Raw genomic sequence first — 20,565 nt, 5'->3', positions numbered from 1 at the left:
GGAAGAAATGAATGTTATTTTTGGAATTATTGAACATATATTATGAGCAATGGTTGGGATTTAAAGAATTTCCAGTGCAAAATAGAACTTTTATGAATTGTGCTACTGTTAAAAGCATTTTTTTTTATTTATTTATCTCATATTTTTTGAGTCATTAAGGGGTTTTTCTGGGCGGAAGCCTATAAGTATATATAATATATATATATATATTTATTTATATTTATATGTAATGCGATCACATTGGCTTTATTTAGAGGATAGATACAAGAGATATTCGCTCTTAGAATACAAAATATCCTTTCGGGTATCAGATATGAAGATATATCCTTTATATGTGTGAACGCTTCTACTGTTAAACAATTTGCATACGACTTTCTTTTATTTATTAAGGCATCAACACGAGGAATAGCATAAACACCAGGAATATATCCATTCTGGGAAATTCTTTTGATCAACCAATCGTTGTGTAGGTGCATAGCCATGGGTTCAAACTTAAACTCCACAAATATGTAATATTTTAAACATTACGTATCAAGATTTCCTTTATAATTTCCCATTATCTTTAAGGGAAATTTTTTGAAATATGCTATTAGCTGCCTATGAAATACATGAGTAATCCGATGATTTTTAGTGCTGTGTAAAAGTATACTTATGTGTATTTCACGCGATATTTGTTGATATATAAACACACTCTATTTTACACACAAAACATTTTTCACAACTCAAAAAATATTTATTCATTTTTTCCTTCTGATATTTGAAATTCGACTTTTTAATTCTATTTTTAATTATCTTCGATTTTAGTACTAAAAGATAAAATTTTATATTATAAAATGTATGTAATATTTCATTTTTCCCTTTATTTCTGTATGGAGAATTGATTTTGTACCGATTTTTAATAAGTGCAAAAAACCAATATTTTTATCTAAAATATGGTCTTGCACTAAACATATAAAAGTTATCACGTTTTATGACTTTATTATGCCTATTGTTTATTATATAATTAGATAAAATTTCATACTATTTCCTTGATTTTTAAATTTTGATAGTGCAAAATAATTTTTCTTTTATTCCAAAACTATATATTTATATATTTTAAACAATTAACATTTTAAGAAAATTAAAATGCAAATTACGTTACGTTTTCAAGAAATTTAACATATGATATCAGAAGGAAAGATATTTATATATATGTGTATATATTTATATATATACATATATATTCTAAAATTTTAACAAACCATTGTGCAAAAACAAACGTATTTAAAGTGTAGATACAAAATACGTACTCTTAGATTAATATTTAATGTACAGTTTCACAATCACACAACATTGTTTAAGAGGTTTTGAATAAAAAAGTGCGTATAAATTTTTAGATCTGAAATTCAGTGATCAACAGGTTATTGTGAAAATTTTCAAGATTTTACTGTTTTCATTTTGTATGAAAATGTTTAGAATAAAATACAATATATGCAATCAACAACGTTGGTATACATACATTGTAACTTTTGTTTTCAGAAAAGTCTTTCAACCTGTTCTGGATCCAAGTTTTCATAATTTACACCAAGCATTTCACCAACAGGCACTGACATGTTGGAAGACGAGTACTTCATTCAAACCAATTATTATTATTATTATTATTTTATTTAAAGAGAATTTTTCTAAACGCACGTCTGAAATCACGATTAAAAATGGTGTAGATGATGGGATTTAGAGCAGAATTACAATAACCAAGCCAAAATGCAATTGCAAATCCAATTTCATCAATACTATCTGCTCTATAAACAGCTTTTACTACATATAACACAAAAAATGGTAACCACGCTAAAATAAATGCTGCCATTATTAAACCTAATATTAAAGTAGCTCTTCTTTCCCTCGCTTTAGCTAATTTCCTTTTTTGTCTTTCAGCATCTGATGGAACATGACGAACGGGAAGTGATTGACATTTCACTTTTCCACCTTTTCTTCTTTTTCTCGTATTTAATATTCTTTGTCTTTTTGAATCTGGTTTATCAAAATCCGCTAATGATAATGTAGACCCAAACTGAGTTTTCATGAATTTCGGCGCACTTAATAAAGATGATCTTGGAAGTGGATCTTTTAATGAAGAATGTTTTGTTTTCCTGAAAGGGGGTGAAGTACATTCATCCGAATCTGTCATTTGCCTCCAGTCGCTTCTGTTCTCATCCATATTATCGTTTTCTTCCAACACTTCAACCATACAAGGCAGTGATGAAGGACCAGGTAAAAATCTATCTGGACTGTCTTTAGAAGATTCGATAACAATTTGTGGTGTATGAGGAGGTGTAGGTGGAGGGCTCTCTTCTTTGATACTAGTTCCGTTTAATTTTCTTTTCTTTGGTGAACATTGAAATTCAATTTCACGATATTTGTCTGGTGGACTGGGATTACTAAAGCTTGTGCATGTAGTAGTTGTAGTAGTAGATTTATCTCTACCAGTTGGATCGTTAGTAATTTCTGGTGCATGGCGTGCTTTTTTAACATGGCGTCTAGCTCGTGATCTTGCTGCTATAAATATACGTATATAAACAAAAACCATAACTATAGCTGGAATGTAAAATGAACCTAATGCTGAATACAACACATAACCGATTTCTCCACTCACAGTACAAGTAGGATAATCAGGAGGATCATCAAACTTTTTCCATCCTAATAATGGCGGAAGAGATATAAGAGCAGATAACAACCACACAAAGCATATCATAGCTAGTGCACGTTTGGCGGTTCTTTTTTTCAAGTATTCAACAGCTTGAGTTATTGACCAATACCTATCTAAACTGATTAGACATAAATTATTGATAGATGCTGTGCACAAAAACACATCCAGCGCTGAATGTATATCACACCATAAGGGACCAAATATCCAATATCCCATTAATTCATTAGCTAATGAAAATGGCATGATCACAAGTCCAACAAGAAAATCAGAAACAGCTAAAGATGCTATAAACCAGTTCTGCACCGTTTTCAGTGATTTTTCAGTAGCTATTGCAATACACACTAACATATTACCCACCACGATGATGATCATAATTAACGTGACGAAAAATGATGTAACGATGATGTGAATTTGTGAATATCCACTTGGATACGGATTGTTGTTCCAATCGTATATGGGAGGTGAATCAGTAGGATCAGAAGGAATGCTATATGGTTGCTTGGTTGAACTGAATGTTTCATTTTCGACGGATATAGTAGTGAAGTTGATTGGTATATCCGTTTGAACGTAGTAGTCATAGGATGAAATGTTTGTGTAGTTACCGTCCATCCCCTGTCATTTGCAATATCCCAGTTAGCTTTTCTTGTCAGTTGTTGGCTTAATGCATCTTGCTGTGAAACCTGTGGGGAAGACAACAATTAATATCCTTCATATACAGATACAAAATAAAATATTAATTAATAAGCAAACGGAACAAACACGATAAATGATCATTTATCTTCTAACATTTACAAGACTTCATTTTTGAAGTAAAAAAATGGTGTAGTTTGTTATTTTAATGATGAGTATTTTCCGTTTTCATATAATAAATGTTTATTTACATAATAGTAATACTTCTGTGAAGATTATGTCAATAAGAATATTTTGGATAAAATCAACAATCGTTTATATATAAATATAACATAACTTTTTAAAAAATCATACATTTCTTAATCTTATATTCTGATTAAAATTTGAAAAAATAAAATGTAATATTCCCTATTTATCATTGTAATCATCCAGTCAGCAACTGTTTTAATAATAAATTTAAAATCTAAGATTTTTATATTAAAATGTTATGTAAAATTAAAAATTTATCGTATTAATTTCATTACCAATTTAATGATTATGAAATTTAAAATTTTAAATACATGTAACTATATTCAGAAAAAATTTATTTACTTAAATAATTTTCAAGAAACATTATAAATCAATTCTTTTTATTATCATTTATAAATTATAAAACTTAAAGTCTATTTAGAAATTTAAATAAATTTTAATTTTAAAATATTTTATTTTAATTTTATAAATGGAAATAGATAATTCTAAATCTCATCTTCAAATATTTATTATTTGAATAAAAATTTTTAATTCCAATAAACAATAACTAGACTGAACTCATTTGCGATTTTTAATCCATATTTGAAGCCTGAAATAATATTCAAGAGCATTTCGAATCTGATATGTAGATTATCGTCTTATATTTTTAATAAAATAATATTTGTAAACATTTGCTAATTGGAAATATAATTTAAATCTTATTTCTCAGACAGATAATAAATCAATTCGTATTTTTGATAAAATTTAAGACCTGTAAATTGATATAATTCTACAGTATATCTCAGACTCATAAAATTTTAAATGAGAGAAAGGATTGAGAAGAATTTGATTAATTATACACAGATTATTTAGACTTAATCTGTATGAATTTGAATACGGACTACTTTGTATGGAAAAATGTCAATTGAGAAGATTTGTAACATATATTATAGAATCAAAGCTTATTTCTCCTAAAGATCACAATATATCGAAAACAGAAAATATAAAATGCAAATAAAGTGTGAAAAAATTATTTCAGAAATCTAAAAACTGTAATATAAATTTTTTAAATATAAAGTTACTTGTAAGCTTTTCTTCTGAGTGAGTGAAGCATAATAGAAAAATAAACTAAAATTGTTGTAAAAAAAAATATATATATATATATCTGTTGTAAGAAGTAACGATCGAGAGTAACATATAGACATTATACATATTTTAACTTAAGCAATAAGCCGTAATAATTATAAGTTGTTTATAATATTGCCCGAAAACGAACAATCTATTATGCAATATTAATATATAATAGGCGCGACATGTTAATCTCTTAAACGGTTTTTCTTTTATTCTATAATTTAGAAAAAAACAGATTATTTTTCATTAAATAATATTAATAATCTTTACTTTCTGAAGAATATTATAGAAACACACACATATACAGTCACAGATAGTTTATATTAGTGTATAGACACATATTTCAAATCCGAAAACTTATTATCATTATCAGATGTCAATGTTCACTTAATGTCACTATCATAATTTTGCAATAAGTTTATTGTCATTATCTTTATAATTATTCTTCATGATGCTGCAGTGTATTGGTTCTTTGCATCTGTCAAGAGTTTGAATACATGATTAAACAATCGAACTGCCTCACAAACTCACACCAGGAGCAAACTAATAATTGAGAAGATTAACTTAAGGAAATATTTCCAGAGAAAGAGAAGAGTTCCTCCTTTCTTTTTCGATTAACATTATCAGACAGGAATTTCTTTCTAGCTTAATTTAAAACAATATAAACGTTTTTCGAACATAAAGAAATGATATTTTATATTATAACAAATAAATTAATAATATAACAGAAATAAAAAGTATTAAAACATTTGGGATATTTTGCAAAATATCCGGGCATTAAAATCGAATATGGATAATTTTTAATTTCCTTTCTGCATAAAAGCAGACTTCAGTCATATAAATCATTTCAAGGTTAATAAGTTGATATTTGAAAAGAAAAACTTGTGAAATAAGTTAAAAGATTCATACAAATATACAGAGTTGTAAATTTAACAAGTTGTAAAGTTGGAACAGAATGAGGGAGAATATAGAAATGTTATGTAATGAAACAATGTGTCAAAATAACAATGAATGACTCTTGAGTTTTTAATGTTAATATTAATGTATATGTTTATAGTTTAAAGACTACAGTATTTTAAAAATTAAAAGACCTTATAAATAGATATTAAAATTCTTTGTTTGAATTTATATTGTACATTTCAATACTGGCAAAATTATTTTACATAATGCGCAAAGAAATACCATTGAATACAACAATGGTATATATATATTATTGTACAAATAAAAATATAGGTAATAAGATCTCATGACAAAAATAATATAGCTCTTTTTATACATTAGATATTAATGCTTCAAATCTATTTAAGAAAACTACCAAACTTTTTACTAACTTAATTTTATTTTTGTAACAGCAGGAGATATTACTAATAAAATCCTTTTCTTGCATTTATGTTAGTTTGTATTAATATTACAAACCTCCATTCATTGATTAAATTTTTATTTATTAAAACACAAATGATATTATCAAGATTTTTCATTGGACTTTATTCACTAACTACTATATTCTTATGCAGTCTGTCTTCACATTTTCTAATATTTCATATTTTAAAAAATCGATTATTTTTAATTAGAAATATTTTCTATTTTCAAGATTATGTTACAACTTCCTACTAATGATCAATCATATACGAATTACTATTACTTTTCAAAATAATATACTATCCATCAAAGTTGAGATGAGAACATTTTCTTAGATCGAAAAGAATTGGGTTCATTAGTTTTCTTATAAAATCAAATAGGAGATTTAAATAGTTATTAAAGTTTAAAACTATTAAATCAATAGGGTAGAAATTTTTTAATCATAAAGTTAATGATTGTTTCATTGAGAATGTATTAATATTATTAATAAAGCTATATTTAATTAATTGTTTAATCAAGTATACAGTATTGTTGACAAAAGAATTTAGAGAAAATAAATTAAGTTTTAAACAATTAAAAAAATCGATAATGACATTTTATATACCGAAACCTAATTTATAAAGTTGACATAATTCATATTTACAATTTTATGCTTATTGATCTATAAACAGATTTTAAATTAATTTAACTTTTTCTAAATATTAAAGTCTTTAGGTATTAATTATTTTATTATTAAATAAAATTCATTTGTTAATTTGTAATAATTATGTATATACTATACATAACATGATTAACTCTTTAGTTTTAAGATTTTTATTTAATTGTATAGTACTGTACATTCAATAAATTACAAATTGTTATGTAATCTCGTAACAATTGTTTTCAAAAAGCATTTATTTCTTCTTGTTACTTTTTTTTGTCTTTTCCAATTTAGAAAATTTTTTGAAATATGTTTTTCAGTCAGGACTATACCTCCGAGTCTCTCTTGTTTTTCTTTCCCCATGTCCCTATCATTTTCTTGCGTTTCTTTTTATGATTTCCTTTCTCACTTTATATTAATTTGCTTTTGTCTATCCATTTGATTTTAAGGACTCTCCTTCAATGCTGCTCTTCAACGATTCATCTCTCTTCTTTTCAAGTCGATATGATGCCGCTCTATATTTTGAAAATTTTTTTTTAGAATTTTAGAAATAACTTCTTTTTTGTATCTTAATAGTTATTGTTATTACGACAAAATTTCTTACATTTTTTATTTTTATACAAGCATTTTCAAAATATTTACATTTATATTTTTCTGCTATTTTTTAAACTCAGAAAACAAACAGTTTTTAAACTTCACAATAATATAAAAAATGGACGAATACGAGTAATACTTTGATAACTGTTACAGTATTTAGAAGTATTTTGTATTAAATCTAAGTTTTATTATTTATTTAAATGTTAATAAATAAATATGTCCATATAAAAATAACAAGTGTTTTATTTTATCTTCCTTTTAACTTTAAGGGTTTTTTATGGATAGGTAAAATAATATTGTAAAGGCATAACCAAAACATTTTGTTATTAAACGTAAATAAATAAAATATTCCAAAATATGCTTTGCATTTTCTATAAACCAAAATATACTTAAATAACTTCATTTTATTATATATAATTATATAATGGGATAAATCCGAATATTTATGATTAAAATAAGAAACGTGCTAGGTATACTTGAAGTAGGATAAATAAACTGTTTTATAATAAATTATCGTCTTAGAATAATATCAATAACGATACTGTACTATAATGTAGATTGTTTTTAATTACTAATAAAATACTGACTTTGACTGACTTTAAATACGAAAATATGTATATATTCTTATAACTTTGTGAAAGCTATAATAGGTTATATTAAAAATGCAAAATATTTTTTCCTATCTTTAATATTTTAAATAAGTAATTTTATCGTGATAGCGATCCTGGTTCGAATCTTATCCCGATTCTTACAACAGCTGAAAAGTCACTCAGCTATTTTAATAAGTATGGGTCAAGATATGAATCTATAAAAGACATTCATTTATAGATTTATATCTTACCTCACGGGATAAATCCAAATTTTTAAATTAACATTTATACAATTTATTCGGCTTTACGGCTCTAATGTACTGTACTTCAATAAAAAGTGATATTTTCATTTATATTTAAATTCTATGGCCTTATATGTAGGTCATATAATATTTCATGCATTGTTAAAATTGCACTTTAAAAATTAACAATATATCATTATACTTTTGACGTTAAAAATANAAATTACAAATTGTTATGTAATCTCGTAACAATTGTTTTCAAAAAGCATTTATTTCTTCTTGTTACTTTTTTTTGTCTTTTCCAATTTAGAAAATTTTTTGAAATATGTTTTTCAGTCAGGACTATACCTCCGAGTCTCTCTTGTTTTTCTTTCCCCATGTCCCTATCATTTTCTTGCGTTTCTTTTTATGATTTCCTTTCTCACTTTATATTAATTTGCTTTTGTCTATCCATTTGATTTTAAGGACTCTCCTTCAATGCTGCTCTTCAACGATTCATCTCTCTTCTTTTCAAGTCGATATGATGCCGCTCTATATTTTGAAAATTTTTTTTTAGAATTTTAGAAATAACTTCTTTTTTGTATCTTAATAGTTATTGTTATTACGACAAAATTTCTTACATTTTTTATTTTTATACAAGCATTTTCAAAATATTTACATTTATATTTTTCTGCTATTTTTTAAACTCAGAAAACAAACAGTTTTTAAACTTCACAATAATATAAAAAATGGACGAATACGAGTAATACTTTGATAACTGTTACAGTATTTAGAAGTATTTTGTATTAAATCTAAGTTTTATTATTTATTTAAATGTTAATAAATAAATATGTCCATATAAAAATAACAAGTGTTTTATTTTATCTTCCTTTTAACTTTAAGGGTTTTTTATGGATAGGTAAAATAATATTGTAAAGGCATAACCAAAACATTTTGTTATTAAACGTAAATAAATAAAATATTCCAAAATATGCTTTGCATTTTCTATAAACCAAAATATACTTAAATAACTTCATTTTATTATATATAATTATATAATGGGATAAATCCGAATATTTATGATTAAAATAAGAAACGTGCTAGGTATACTTGAAGTAGGATAAATAAACTGTTTTATAATAAATTATCGTCTTAGAATAATATCAATAACGATACTGTACTATAATGTAGATTGTTTTTAATTACTAATAAAATACTGACTTTGACTGACTTTAAATACGAAAATATGTATATATTCTTATAACTTTGTGAAAGCTATAATAGGTTATATTAAAAATGCAAAATATTTTTTCCTATCTTTAATATTTTAAATAAGTAATTTTATCGTGATAGCGATCCTGGTTCGAATCTTATCCCGATTCTTACAACAGCTGAAAAGTCACTCAGCTATTTTAATAAGTATGGGTCAAGATATGAATCTATAAAAGACATTCATTTATAGATTTATATCTTACCTCACGGGATAAATCCAAATTTTTAAATTAACATTTATACAATTTATTCGGCTTTACGGCTCTAATGTACTGTACTTCAATAAAAAGTGATATTTTCATTTATATTTAAATTCTATGGCCTTATATGTAGGTCATATAATATTTCATGCATTGTTAAAATTGCACTTTAAAAATTAACAATATATCATTATACTTTTGACGTTAAAAATATAAAGTTTTCGCATTTATCTCTATTTTTTGAAGAACATAATGCGGAAAATCATAAATAATATTTATATTAGAAAACATTATTTACAATTTTAAAATAAATTTTAAAATATATATACGATTTAGATTAATAAATTATAAATTTAAAAATAACAAATTATTATTGAATAAACATATCAGGATTGATGTTTTTATTATAATTTAAATCAAAATTATCCAATTCATTATTATTCTTTATAATTTTATAAATAATATTTTAAGTATTATATAAATGCTTTACTAAAGTTATAATGCTGTACATAAGCTTCTCTCAAAACAGGCTTAAAATTTGATTGACCAATAGAGAAATATAAAATACAACTGGAAATATTTAAACTTATAAATTTAATATTGCCTAAGGATTTATTTTAGAATACTGTACTTACTTTATTCTCAATTTGGTATCATTAAATCATTTTGCATATGCATATATTAAGGTTATTTCAAGAAACATCAATTTAAATGGTTTATCTTTTATGAAACGCAACATATATTTGCAAACATTCATTTTATATTCTTATTTATTTTTGCTATTTTCTTATTTTTAGATTGAATATGTTTCTACATTGCATGAGTATAACATTTGATCTCCTTCTATCGATAAATATTGAGAAAATAAAATACAAATGGCCGTTTAAATATATTTACTTATGCCTATTTCACATTAAAAATATAAATTATGATTAATAAAAATATTAATTTAAAAACGTAGTAAACAATTAATAAAATATAAACATTTTTATTACAATTAAAATTTTATTGTTTTGCATTAAAACAAGTCGTAACATTATCTAACAAATATGTTAAATGTTAATAAATTACATTTCTGTGAAATAACTTCGAACATNTAATTATTTTATTATTAAATAAAATTCATTTGTTAATTTGTAATAATTATGTATATACTATACATAACATGATTAACTCTTTAGTTTTAAGATTTTTATTTAATTGTATAGTACTGTACATTCAATAAATTACAAATTGTTATGTAATCTCGTAACAATTGTTTTCAAAAAGCATTTATTTCTTCTTGTTACTTTTTTTTGTCTTTTCCAATTTAGAAAATTTTTTGAAATATGTTTTTCAGTCAGGACTATACCTCCGAGTCTCTCTTGTTTTTCTTTCCCCATGTCCCTATCATTTTCTTGCGTTTCTTTTTATGATTTCCTTTCTCACTTTATATTAATTTGCTTTTGTCTATCCATTTGATTTTAAGGACTCTCCTTCAATGCTGCTCTTCAACGATTCATCTCTCTTCTTTTCAAGTCGATATGATGCCGCTCTATATTTTGAAAATTTTTTTTTAGAATTTTAGAAATAACTTCTTTTTTGTATCTTAATAGTTATTGTTATTACGACAAAATTTCTTACATTTTTTATTTTTATACAAGCATTTTCAAAATATTTACATTTATATTTTTCTGCTATTTTTTAAACTCAGAAAACAAACAGTTTTTAAACTTCACAATAATATAAAAAATGGACGAATACGAGTAATACTTTGATAACTGTTACAGTATTTAGAAGTATTTTGTATTAAATCTAAGTTTTATTATTTATTTAAATGTTAATAAATTACATTTCTGTGAAATAACTTCGAACATGCAACATATTCATTTAGTAAATATGTTTTAGAAATAGAATTATTATTTGCAACTGCTCATTTATTGTTAATGAACCTGTATTGTCCTCAATAATAAGCACAAAGAACAGATGTTACTGACAGGGCTTCTGAATTTTTTCCATTAGCCATTATTAACAAGGCTTATAAGAAATAAATCCTGAAACAAATGGTATTATGTTATTCCGTACAGGAATAAAAAAAACTAAAAGAATTTATTGAAATAAAACTCTATTGATTATGAATATATATATTCACTCATTTAATAATTTCACGACGTTAATTTCATTATGTAATTATTATTAGAAGAAGAAAACATAATATAAATATTAAATCTTCCAAGTTTCAATGCCTATCGTTTAGGTATAAACGTCCTCACTGACGTCATCGAGAGAAGAGAAACGTTTGTATTACGTAATAGAACTACTGTTGACGTAATTTGTAAACGATGTGACGCAAACAAGCATTTATAAGAGAATAGTTAAGCTAAAATTTTATTTTTAAGATTAAAAATATACATAATTATACATATTATTAAATTATTTTTTAAAAGAAGAATTATTAGGATTTAAATATATACTTTTTCTTGATAAAATTTTGAAAAATAGACCAAAAAAATGATTTATTAATAAAAGAAAAGAACATATTATTTCTTGTGACGTCAAAGAATTTCATGTCTATTTCAGAAATGATTGAATATCATTGGTCGATTTCGATTCAACAAATCGATTACAAGCCAGAGTGACGAAAAGCTTGAACCAAATTGAAATATGTATTGAACAATCGTCTAATTTCAAATTTCACCAATGAAATCTTTGAATAATTAAATATTTTTCATAAATTTATTGTTTCGAATTTATTTAATTCGATATTCTTATTTATAAAATATTCATATTTCTGCTTAAAACCAATTATATACGCGTATTTTTTTTTTTTTTTAGATNATTAAATCATTTTGCATATGCATATATTAAGGTTATTTCAAGAAACATCAATTTAAATGGTTTATCTTTTATGAAACGCAACATATATTTGCAAACATTCATTTTATATTCTTATTTATTTTTGCTATTTTCTTATTTTTAGATTGAATATGTTTCTACATTGCATGAGTATAACATTTGATCTCCTTCTATCGATAAATATTGAGAAAATAAAATACAAATGGCCGTTTAAATATATTTACTTATGCCTATTTCACATTAAAAATATAAATTATGATTAATAAAAATATTAATTTAAAAACGTAGTAAACAATTAATAAAATATAAACATTTTTATTACAATTAAAATTTTAATGCTCAACATTCAGATGTTGAATGAAACTTAAAAAAAAAATCAATTAACATTTTTATTTCTAAAAATATGATTACAATTAAGTTCATGAAGATGAAATGTTTAGTTAATTTAAATCCATTTAATATATTATCTTAATTATAATATTTTAATACATTATAATAGTAATTAATCTGTTATATAACGCATTATTATATTGATGATTGTATTTAATAAATAAATTATTAGAATTTTAATTGAAAATTTACTAAAGTAATGACTAATAAATATAGTCTTTTTTATTACGTTAATACAAATAAATTTTGATCATACTAATTTATTTTAAAATAAGTTTATAAAAATATTAGATATTTACATTTATACAAATAAAATAGTTATAAAAAATTAAATAGTTTAGATAATTAAGTTTTCTATTTATATAAGTAATCAAAACATAATTATTACTAGAGTGTATTTAATTTTGTTTCAGGCATAAACTTTTACATATATATATATATAAAAGTTTATGCCTGAAACAAAATGTATATAGTTATACCAGATATATATATATATATATATAGGCTATATATCTGGTATAACTATATACATCCATACCTACACTCAGGCCTCGATAAAGTATCTTCCTAAATAACGTCATCCACGTAAAGTGTTAATCAATATTTGTGAATAGATTTTCCCCATAAATATTAAATATTTATAGGGGAAATCTATTTATTATCAATTAGTTACTAAGTATTTGATTTTGCATGATTATAGTGTGGTTTGAACGACATTTTAATCATATAAACACGTGACTCATAAACTTAAATTTGAAAGTTTGAAACACTCGTGTCACACTCGATTTTAGCCCTTCGAATAAACGGTGGAACTAAAGCAAAGTTTGACTATATTTTATGTAGTTATGTGATATCCATTTATCATAAGTAATAAATAAATGCAACGGTATATATATATATTTTTATACATACAATACGCACACACACACAATAATACAATAACTGTAGTAAATACTAAAATAATCTATATTATATTATAATTTAAAGTAATATTTTAAATTATAAAAATATAAGAAATATTATGAGAATAAGAAAACATATTAAAGTTTTCGTTTTAACATGTAAATATTATATTTTTCATTATATGTTATCGTCATTTGTTAGAGAACAATGTTAATAACAAATGTTTCGAATTTCGATTCTCGTTTTTCATTACAAATATGAAATGAAAATACTGTATTTATAAAATGTATATACTACATATGAACTGAATTTTTTTTTGCTTTTATTCATTTATGTATTTTTTTTGAACGTGTACTAAGTATTATTAAGTAATATNTAAAGTAAATATTAAAATGAAATTTGGGAGACATTAAATTTCATCTTATTTAAAATTAGTTTCCTGATAGAAAGTGGATATTGCAATTCGAAACTTCTTAATGCAATTCTAATCATAGCAGCAATAATTAGTTGCTTAATGGACGTCATACAATAATTATCGTACACAGTGAATCTTTAATTTAATGAATTAAATCATTATCTTCTCTTAAATATATTTTCAAAATTTCAACTTTAATTTTATGCTTAATTTTTAATTAATTATGATAGAAATAGTTGTTAATTTTGTAACACCAATTAATTTTTTACGTACATAATTCAATTGCTTTTATTATTATTAAATCAATTCCTACGAAAATTATTTTTATAAATACTCATAATACTGTATTACAGCATAAATATTAAAAATTTATAAACATATTTAATTTAATTATAACTTTTTCGATTTTCTTTATACAGCATCTAATATAATTTTCAATAATTATTATTTACACTTTAATTATGTACAAAATAATAAAATTGAATATTATAAATAATTTTACACAAAATAAAAATCTCATTTCAGATTTTTCTAGTTTAAAAGAAATAAAATTTATAAATTTGTACAATTTTTTATTGTATTATTATTATAATAAGTATATTACAATTATTACTTATATAAATAATTATTTTAAGTCATATTTAAAATATAAAAATAGTATGAGAAATATAAACATTTGTTGTTAAAAATACATTTGAAAATTAAAATCAAATAAACTTTTCTAAAAGTTGATTTTTCTTGAAATTTATTCAATATTAAATAAAATTTTTGAAAAATTTAACGAAAAATTATTTAGTTTCAGTCTACTTTATATATTTTTTATATTTACTTAGGAGTAAAATAATATTTAAAAATAGCTAGATTAAAATGTATTCATATTCAATGTTTTGCTATTCTATTCTTTGATGCTCACATACAGTAACCTATATAAATATAAATTTAATAATGACAAGAAATGAAATTTAGAGAATAACCTTTAACTCATTTATTACTTCAGTTTAGGTTAATTATGTCAAACAACGAGACTTTCTTACTCAAAGATATTTGAATTAAATTAACACAGAATTAATGAAGTCTAATTAAGCATCTTCAGTGGGAATGTGTCAATACATACGTATTTCATATCTTAAACATAATTAATATTTATTTTTATATATTTATCAAATTTAATCATGTATAGATCTCATTATAAACAACATATTAATTTAGAATTATGTTATTTACTAGTTTCATGTGATTAAATAGCATTCAATTTTACATAAAGTTTATAATATTATGAGAAATACAAAATATTATATTGAGATAATTATATGATTGGCATAAAAGCATCGTTGATTGATTAACAAACTAATTATATATGTGTGAAGACAGAGGGTAATTAGGTTAATCCTTGAGGATTTCGTTCCTTTCCATTCATCAGACAAGATGTTATATCTTTGAAGATATCATGGATATGGAGATGGCTCAGTTGTTGCTTAGCAACTGAACTCTAGAGCAGTAAGAGGCAGCAAAAGGAAATCCAATGCTCTGACTCCCGTGACTAACAATCGATAATGAAGATTCTATGCTACAGCAAAACAATTATTTTATAGCATATGGTTATATAATTGATTTTTAGTACATGCATTCTATTATTTTTATATTAAAATATTTTTTAACAATTTCTTTCTTTGTATAATAAAAAGAAATCCTGGTACAAAACGCTATAAAACCAAATATTAAAGTAGAAAATTTACACCGTACTAAATGTCAAANTTTATTACATTAAAAACTTTTAAATAAAATTAATGTTTCATTTTAAATTATTAATTTAAAAATAGTTTAGACATTAATTCCTTGATCATATCGAAAAATAAATTGATTTAAGTGGCAATTATAACTAATTTTTACAGATTTTTCGTTCTTTGTTTACTTCTAAATTTTATTTCTATTGGAAAACAATTAATATGATTAAAATTAACTTATATAAAAGATGTACTCGATTTAATAGTTTATTCAAAATGTTTGAAAATATCATTGAATGCATTTTAATGTCTTTAGTAAATATCTCATTTAGTATTACACAAAAGTATAATTTTGAAGCTTCTCTACAGAATACTTTTGTTTTCTTACCACTCTAAAATAAATAAAAATTATAATTTTCTTCAAAAGTCTTTTTTATATTATACATAAACTTTAATTGTTAATAATGCGCTATTTTAAAATTATTATAAATTTTAAATAAATTTAAACTGAGAAGAGTTTCAAGAACTCCGACCCTCTCGAATGAATTATTAAATGTAGTTAATTTAAAACTTTGAATGTTAAAAAAGTAATAGTACTGTACTCTGCATAAATAACAGTGAAATTTTTAAAATAATTTTATGATAAAATATGTATACATTTGTTTAATTCATTAGCATTAATAAATAAAACTTTCAGAAATTTAAAACATTTTGATGAGTAAATTTGAATGTATTCCTTGCTTTGAATATCATTACGTATTCCATATTTTAAAAATTTTAAATATAATCGATTTATTAATAAGTAAAAAATAAAAATTCGTAAATAACTTAGGAATTTTTATTTTTCTTTATGTACTTTTCAATAAAATTTTTATTTTTATATTATTTTTTAATATGTAATGGGTTAGCTAGAAAATGTATGAATTTTTACGAGAAAGTTTCAATTGGAATTCTTTAATATTTCTCCAAGTGGATTATTTATTTAACGTGGATTTCTAAGTAGCAATATATGGTAACAATTTACTTAGAATATATCATTATATTACTGCATTATTTCTTGATGTAAGCATTATGCAAAAATTATATTTTACGAAAAATATTATATGAATGCATGTTATATATATTTTCTATACAATTAATATAATCTTAGTCTAGTATTATAATTAGAACGTATATGTTTAATATATTATATAAAATATATTTTCTAATTTCAATAATTTTAAAATAATCTCACGGATTTAAATAAAAAAAATTTAATAAGATGGTCTCTAAATTTTTTTATGTAACTTTTATTTAAAATTCTTATAATAAAAACAAGCTAAAATTCATATATGAAGTGGAAATGTAAATAATAGATTATATCGTCGCAAACTCGTCTTATTTGATAATTTGGTAACGCTCAGGAATTGAAAAATATCTCATATGAGGAGTATGCAAAGTATTGTTGACCTTATTTACTCCATTATTTAATAAAATCAAACATTATAAATAATAAAAGATAAGAGATAAAGATAACAAGTATGAAATCGAAAAAAAAAGGAAAATTTTATTTAAAAATTTCCTGGCATTAAAGAAGGTTGTCAGAATTACAGTTCATAGCAGCGCAGCGACATTATTTAACAAATAATGATTATTAGTAATTATGTATATCATGTTGCTTTTTAAAAATTTTGAAATCATAACAAAATTTATACTAAATGCAATTTTATATTTAATTTTATGCAATTTATGTAATACATTTTAAAGTTCTGGAAAAATAAATGTAATGTGCAAATGTATTGTAATAAATTTGAAAAAAAAATTTAATTCAAAAATAAATTAAAATATATAATTTATAGATTTATTTTAATCTTTCGCCGTGTGCACTAATACAGTCTTTTTCAGGCTGATTGTGGGTGGCCTGTCCCGTTCCTCATCACCCGGCCATCAAAATTATCCAATTCATCATTATTCTTTATAATATTTTAAATAATATTTTAAGTATTATATGAATGCTTTAACTGTTCCTCATCACCCGGTCAACCCATTAAAGCCTGGCCAGGCGATGAAGAACGGGACATGCTACTCCCAAAAAATTTCTATTTTTTCGATCTGCCAGATTCAATTTTGGATTTCCCAGAACGGTACGCCTTAATACCCTTAGCCACTCGAACACATATATTTACAATATAAATGCATTTATATATCACACTTGACGATAGACAAAAGACTATGCTCTATATTAAAACGCTTCTATTTAACTTCTTTTGTATTATGTCTTCAAAATCTTGCAACACATTTATCCACTTTTAATTAAAATAGAAGATTAAAGCTTTAAGAACATGCTTAAGTTCGATGATAATGCATTTTATTGATATTTTAGTGATTTTTCAACCTAACCATCCCCTGCTTATAGTNATGAAAATAATTAAAACGTGTTAAGGACAGTCTAATCTAAAATCCTTTTAAAAGATTATATTCTTTTTCATTTAAGATTAAATAACAAAAATATAAGAAATTTAACTATTAAAATAACTTTATTTTTATAAAATAAAATCAATTTAAGTAATTTATGTATAGATCTCATTATAAACAACATATTAATTTAGAATTATGTTATTTACTAGTTTCATGTGATTAAATAGCATTCAATTTTACATAAAGTTTATAATATTATGAGAAATACAAAATATTATATTGAGATAATTATATGATTGGCATAAAAGCATCGTTGATTGATTAACAAACTAATTATATATGTGTGAAGACAGAGGGTAATTAGGTTAATCCTTGAGGATTTCGTTCCTTTCCATTCATCAGACAAGATGTTATATCTTTGAAGATATCATGGATATGGAGATGGCTCAGTTGTTGCTTAGCAACTGAACTCTAGAGCAGTAAGAGGCAGCAAAAGGAAATCCAATGCTCTGACTCCCGTGACTAACAATCGATAATGAAGATTCTATGCTACAGCAAAACAATTATTTTATAGCATATGGTTATATAATTGATTTTTAGTACATGCATTCTATTATTTTTATATTAAAATATTTTTTAACAATTTCTTTCTTTGTATAATAAAAAGAAATCCTGGTACAAAACGCTATAAAACCAAATATTAAAGTAGAAAATTTACACCGTACTAAATGTCAAAATATTGAAAATTACAAGATGCACAAACTGTCGTATATCATATATATTGTGTTAGAAATAAAATGTAAAATGTCAAAATAATATATAACCATTCATAAATATAGCATAAATTCGATATAAAAATAGAAGAATTCCTTATATATTTATGGCTTACAATATATAGATTTATGTTTTTATAGCTTAATAATTAAATTTGTATGACGTATAACGTGAAAATTCAATTATCACCTACACTAATTAAATATTCAATAACAAAAATTTCATATATCAAAAGAAACGTCTATTGAATAAAATAAAAGTAATATTATTCATTATTTATCGAAGCTAAGATTATCTTCATCAATTTCGAACTAAAATACTTTTACTTGAATTAATTCGATAACAAATATTAATTCTTTAATGATTTTAATCATGTGTAACAAAAACATAAATAGCTTCAAAATTTTAAAAATCTTGCAGTAAAATAAAAATTAATATAAGAAATTTTAAAAAGTAAGTATATAGAATTTTGTAAGTATTTTACAAAATTTTACTATTAAAAATATTTCAAAATATTCTAATTTTAGAAACAGAATTAACATGAAAAATATTTAAAAACAAACTTGATCTTTACTTTAAAATAACGAATATTTTCATTGTCCCCTATAAATGAAAAATATTTTACCATATTAATAATAATTTATTTCACATTTATTAATAGATTTAATCATTTATTAATTTTATTCATGAAAATAAATATTAAAATATTAATAATATCGCCAAAGTTAATAATCATCAACTTCATAATAATCAAATCATTTTTTTTATTTTAAAATATTTAAAATTTCATAAAAATAATTTTTTGTAAAAATAATAGTATTACATTTCTTTAAAATTAATTTTTTTAGTATAAAAGAAGTAGGATATTTATTTCTTTCCGACTTCTCATCAGAAGCAGCAATGATCGATAGATGTGGTTATGAATAAGGTGGCAGAAGTGAGCCTAAAGGTCTCGATTTTCAACACATTCTATTTTCTGCCTAAAGGATAGATGCAGAGCGATAGTGTCTCCTGAACAAACTAATATCTTCAATACAGAAGACTAGTGATTGAATATGGTTGTGTACGCGATATAGATTGAACAATACTCCATACAAAGGAGAATCATTTTTTAATATACCAAACAATGATTTTCCAAACTTATGAAAGAACATATAAAATTTGTGGAATACTAGATATAACAGCATTTGTTTGTAATAGTTTTTGAAGGAAATCCAGAAAAATTCACTAAACTAGCGATGATATTTCTTAAAAAATACAATTTGCTTTTAAATACAATTAGTATATTATACAACTAATTTAAGAAATTAATGTTTATATATTTAAAAACATTTAAAAATTTTTAAATTATTAATTTTATTTTTTTTTGAATTTATGATACTTAAATTGTCTAATTAATAATTTAAAAACGGTTTTATTTACTCTAAAAAGCCAGTTTTTTAAATTTTTTTAATAAAATTAATATCGTATTATTCATTAAACAGATTATACATTAATTAAATATAGTTTTTTAAATAATTAGCCCATTATGTATTGTAATTTAAGATATTTAATTTATTTATTTTATAAATAAATA

At 23.1% G+C, this 20,565-nt stretch overlaps 1 protein-coding gene across 3 annotated transcripts in view; it reads right to left on the bottom strand.

Annotated features, from left to right (window-relative positions):
- Positions 1-1,174: 1,174 nt before the first annotated feature.
- The window catches only part of LOC111619477 (alpha-2Da adrenergic receptor-like), an 83,428-nt gene continuing 64,037 nt past the window's right edge, over positions 1,175-20,565 (bottom strand). For 2 of the 3 annotated variants that reach the window (XM_023361203.1, XM_023361201.1), the window contains exon 3: positions 1,175-3,363. In XM_023361203.1, the coding sequence (XP_023216971.1) occupies positions 1,643-3,292 (1,650 nt within the window). In that variant the 5' untranslated portion in view covers positions 3,293-3,363 and the 3' untranslated portion in view covers positions 1,175-1,642. Of the gene's footprint in view, positions 3,364-19,563; positions 19,593-20,565 lie in introns of all 3 variants that reach the window. The other variant, XM_023361202.1, reaches the window with a different exon arrangement.

Source organism: Centruroides sculpturatus, unplaced genomic scaffold, assembly GCF_000671375.1.
Source record: "Centruroides sculpturatus isolate CEXI.00-Female unplaced genomic scaffold, Cexi_2.0 scaffold166, whole genome shotgun sequence".
Classification (NCBI taxonomy): domain Eukaryota; kingdom Metazoa; phylum Arthropoda; class Arachnida; order Scorpiones; family Buthidae; genus Centruroides; species Centruroides sculpturatus.
Note: the sequence above shows the minus strand (reverse complement) of the source record. Positions and strands in the feature narration are given on the sequence as shown.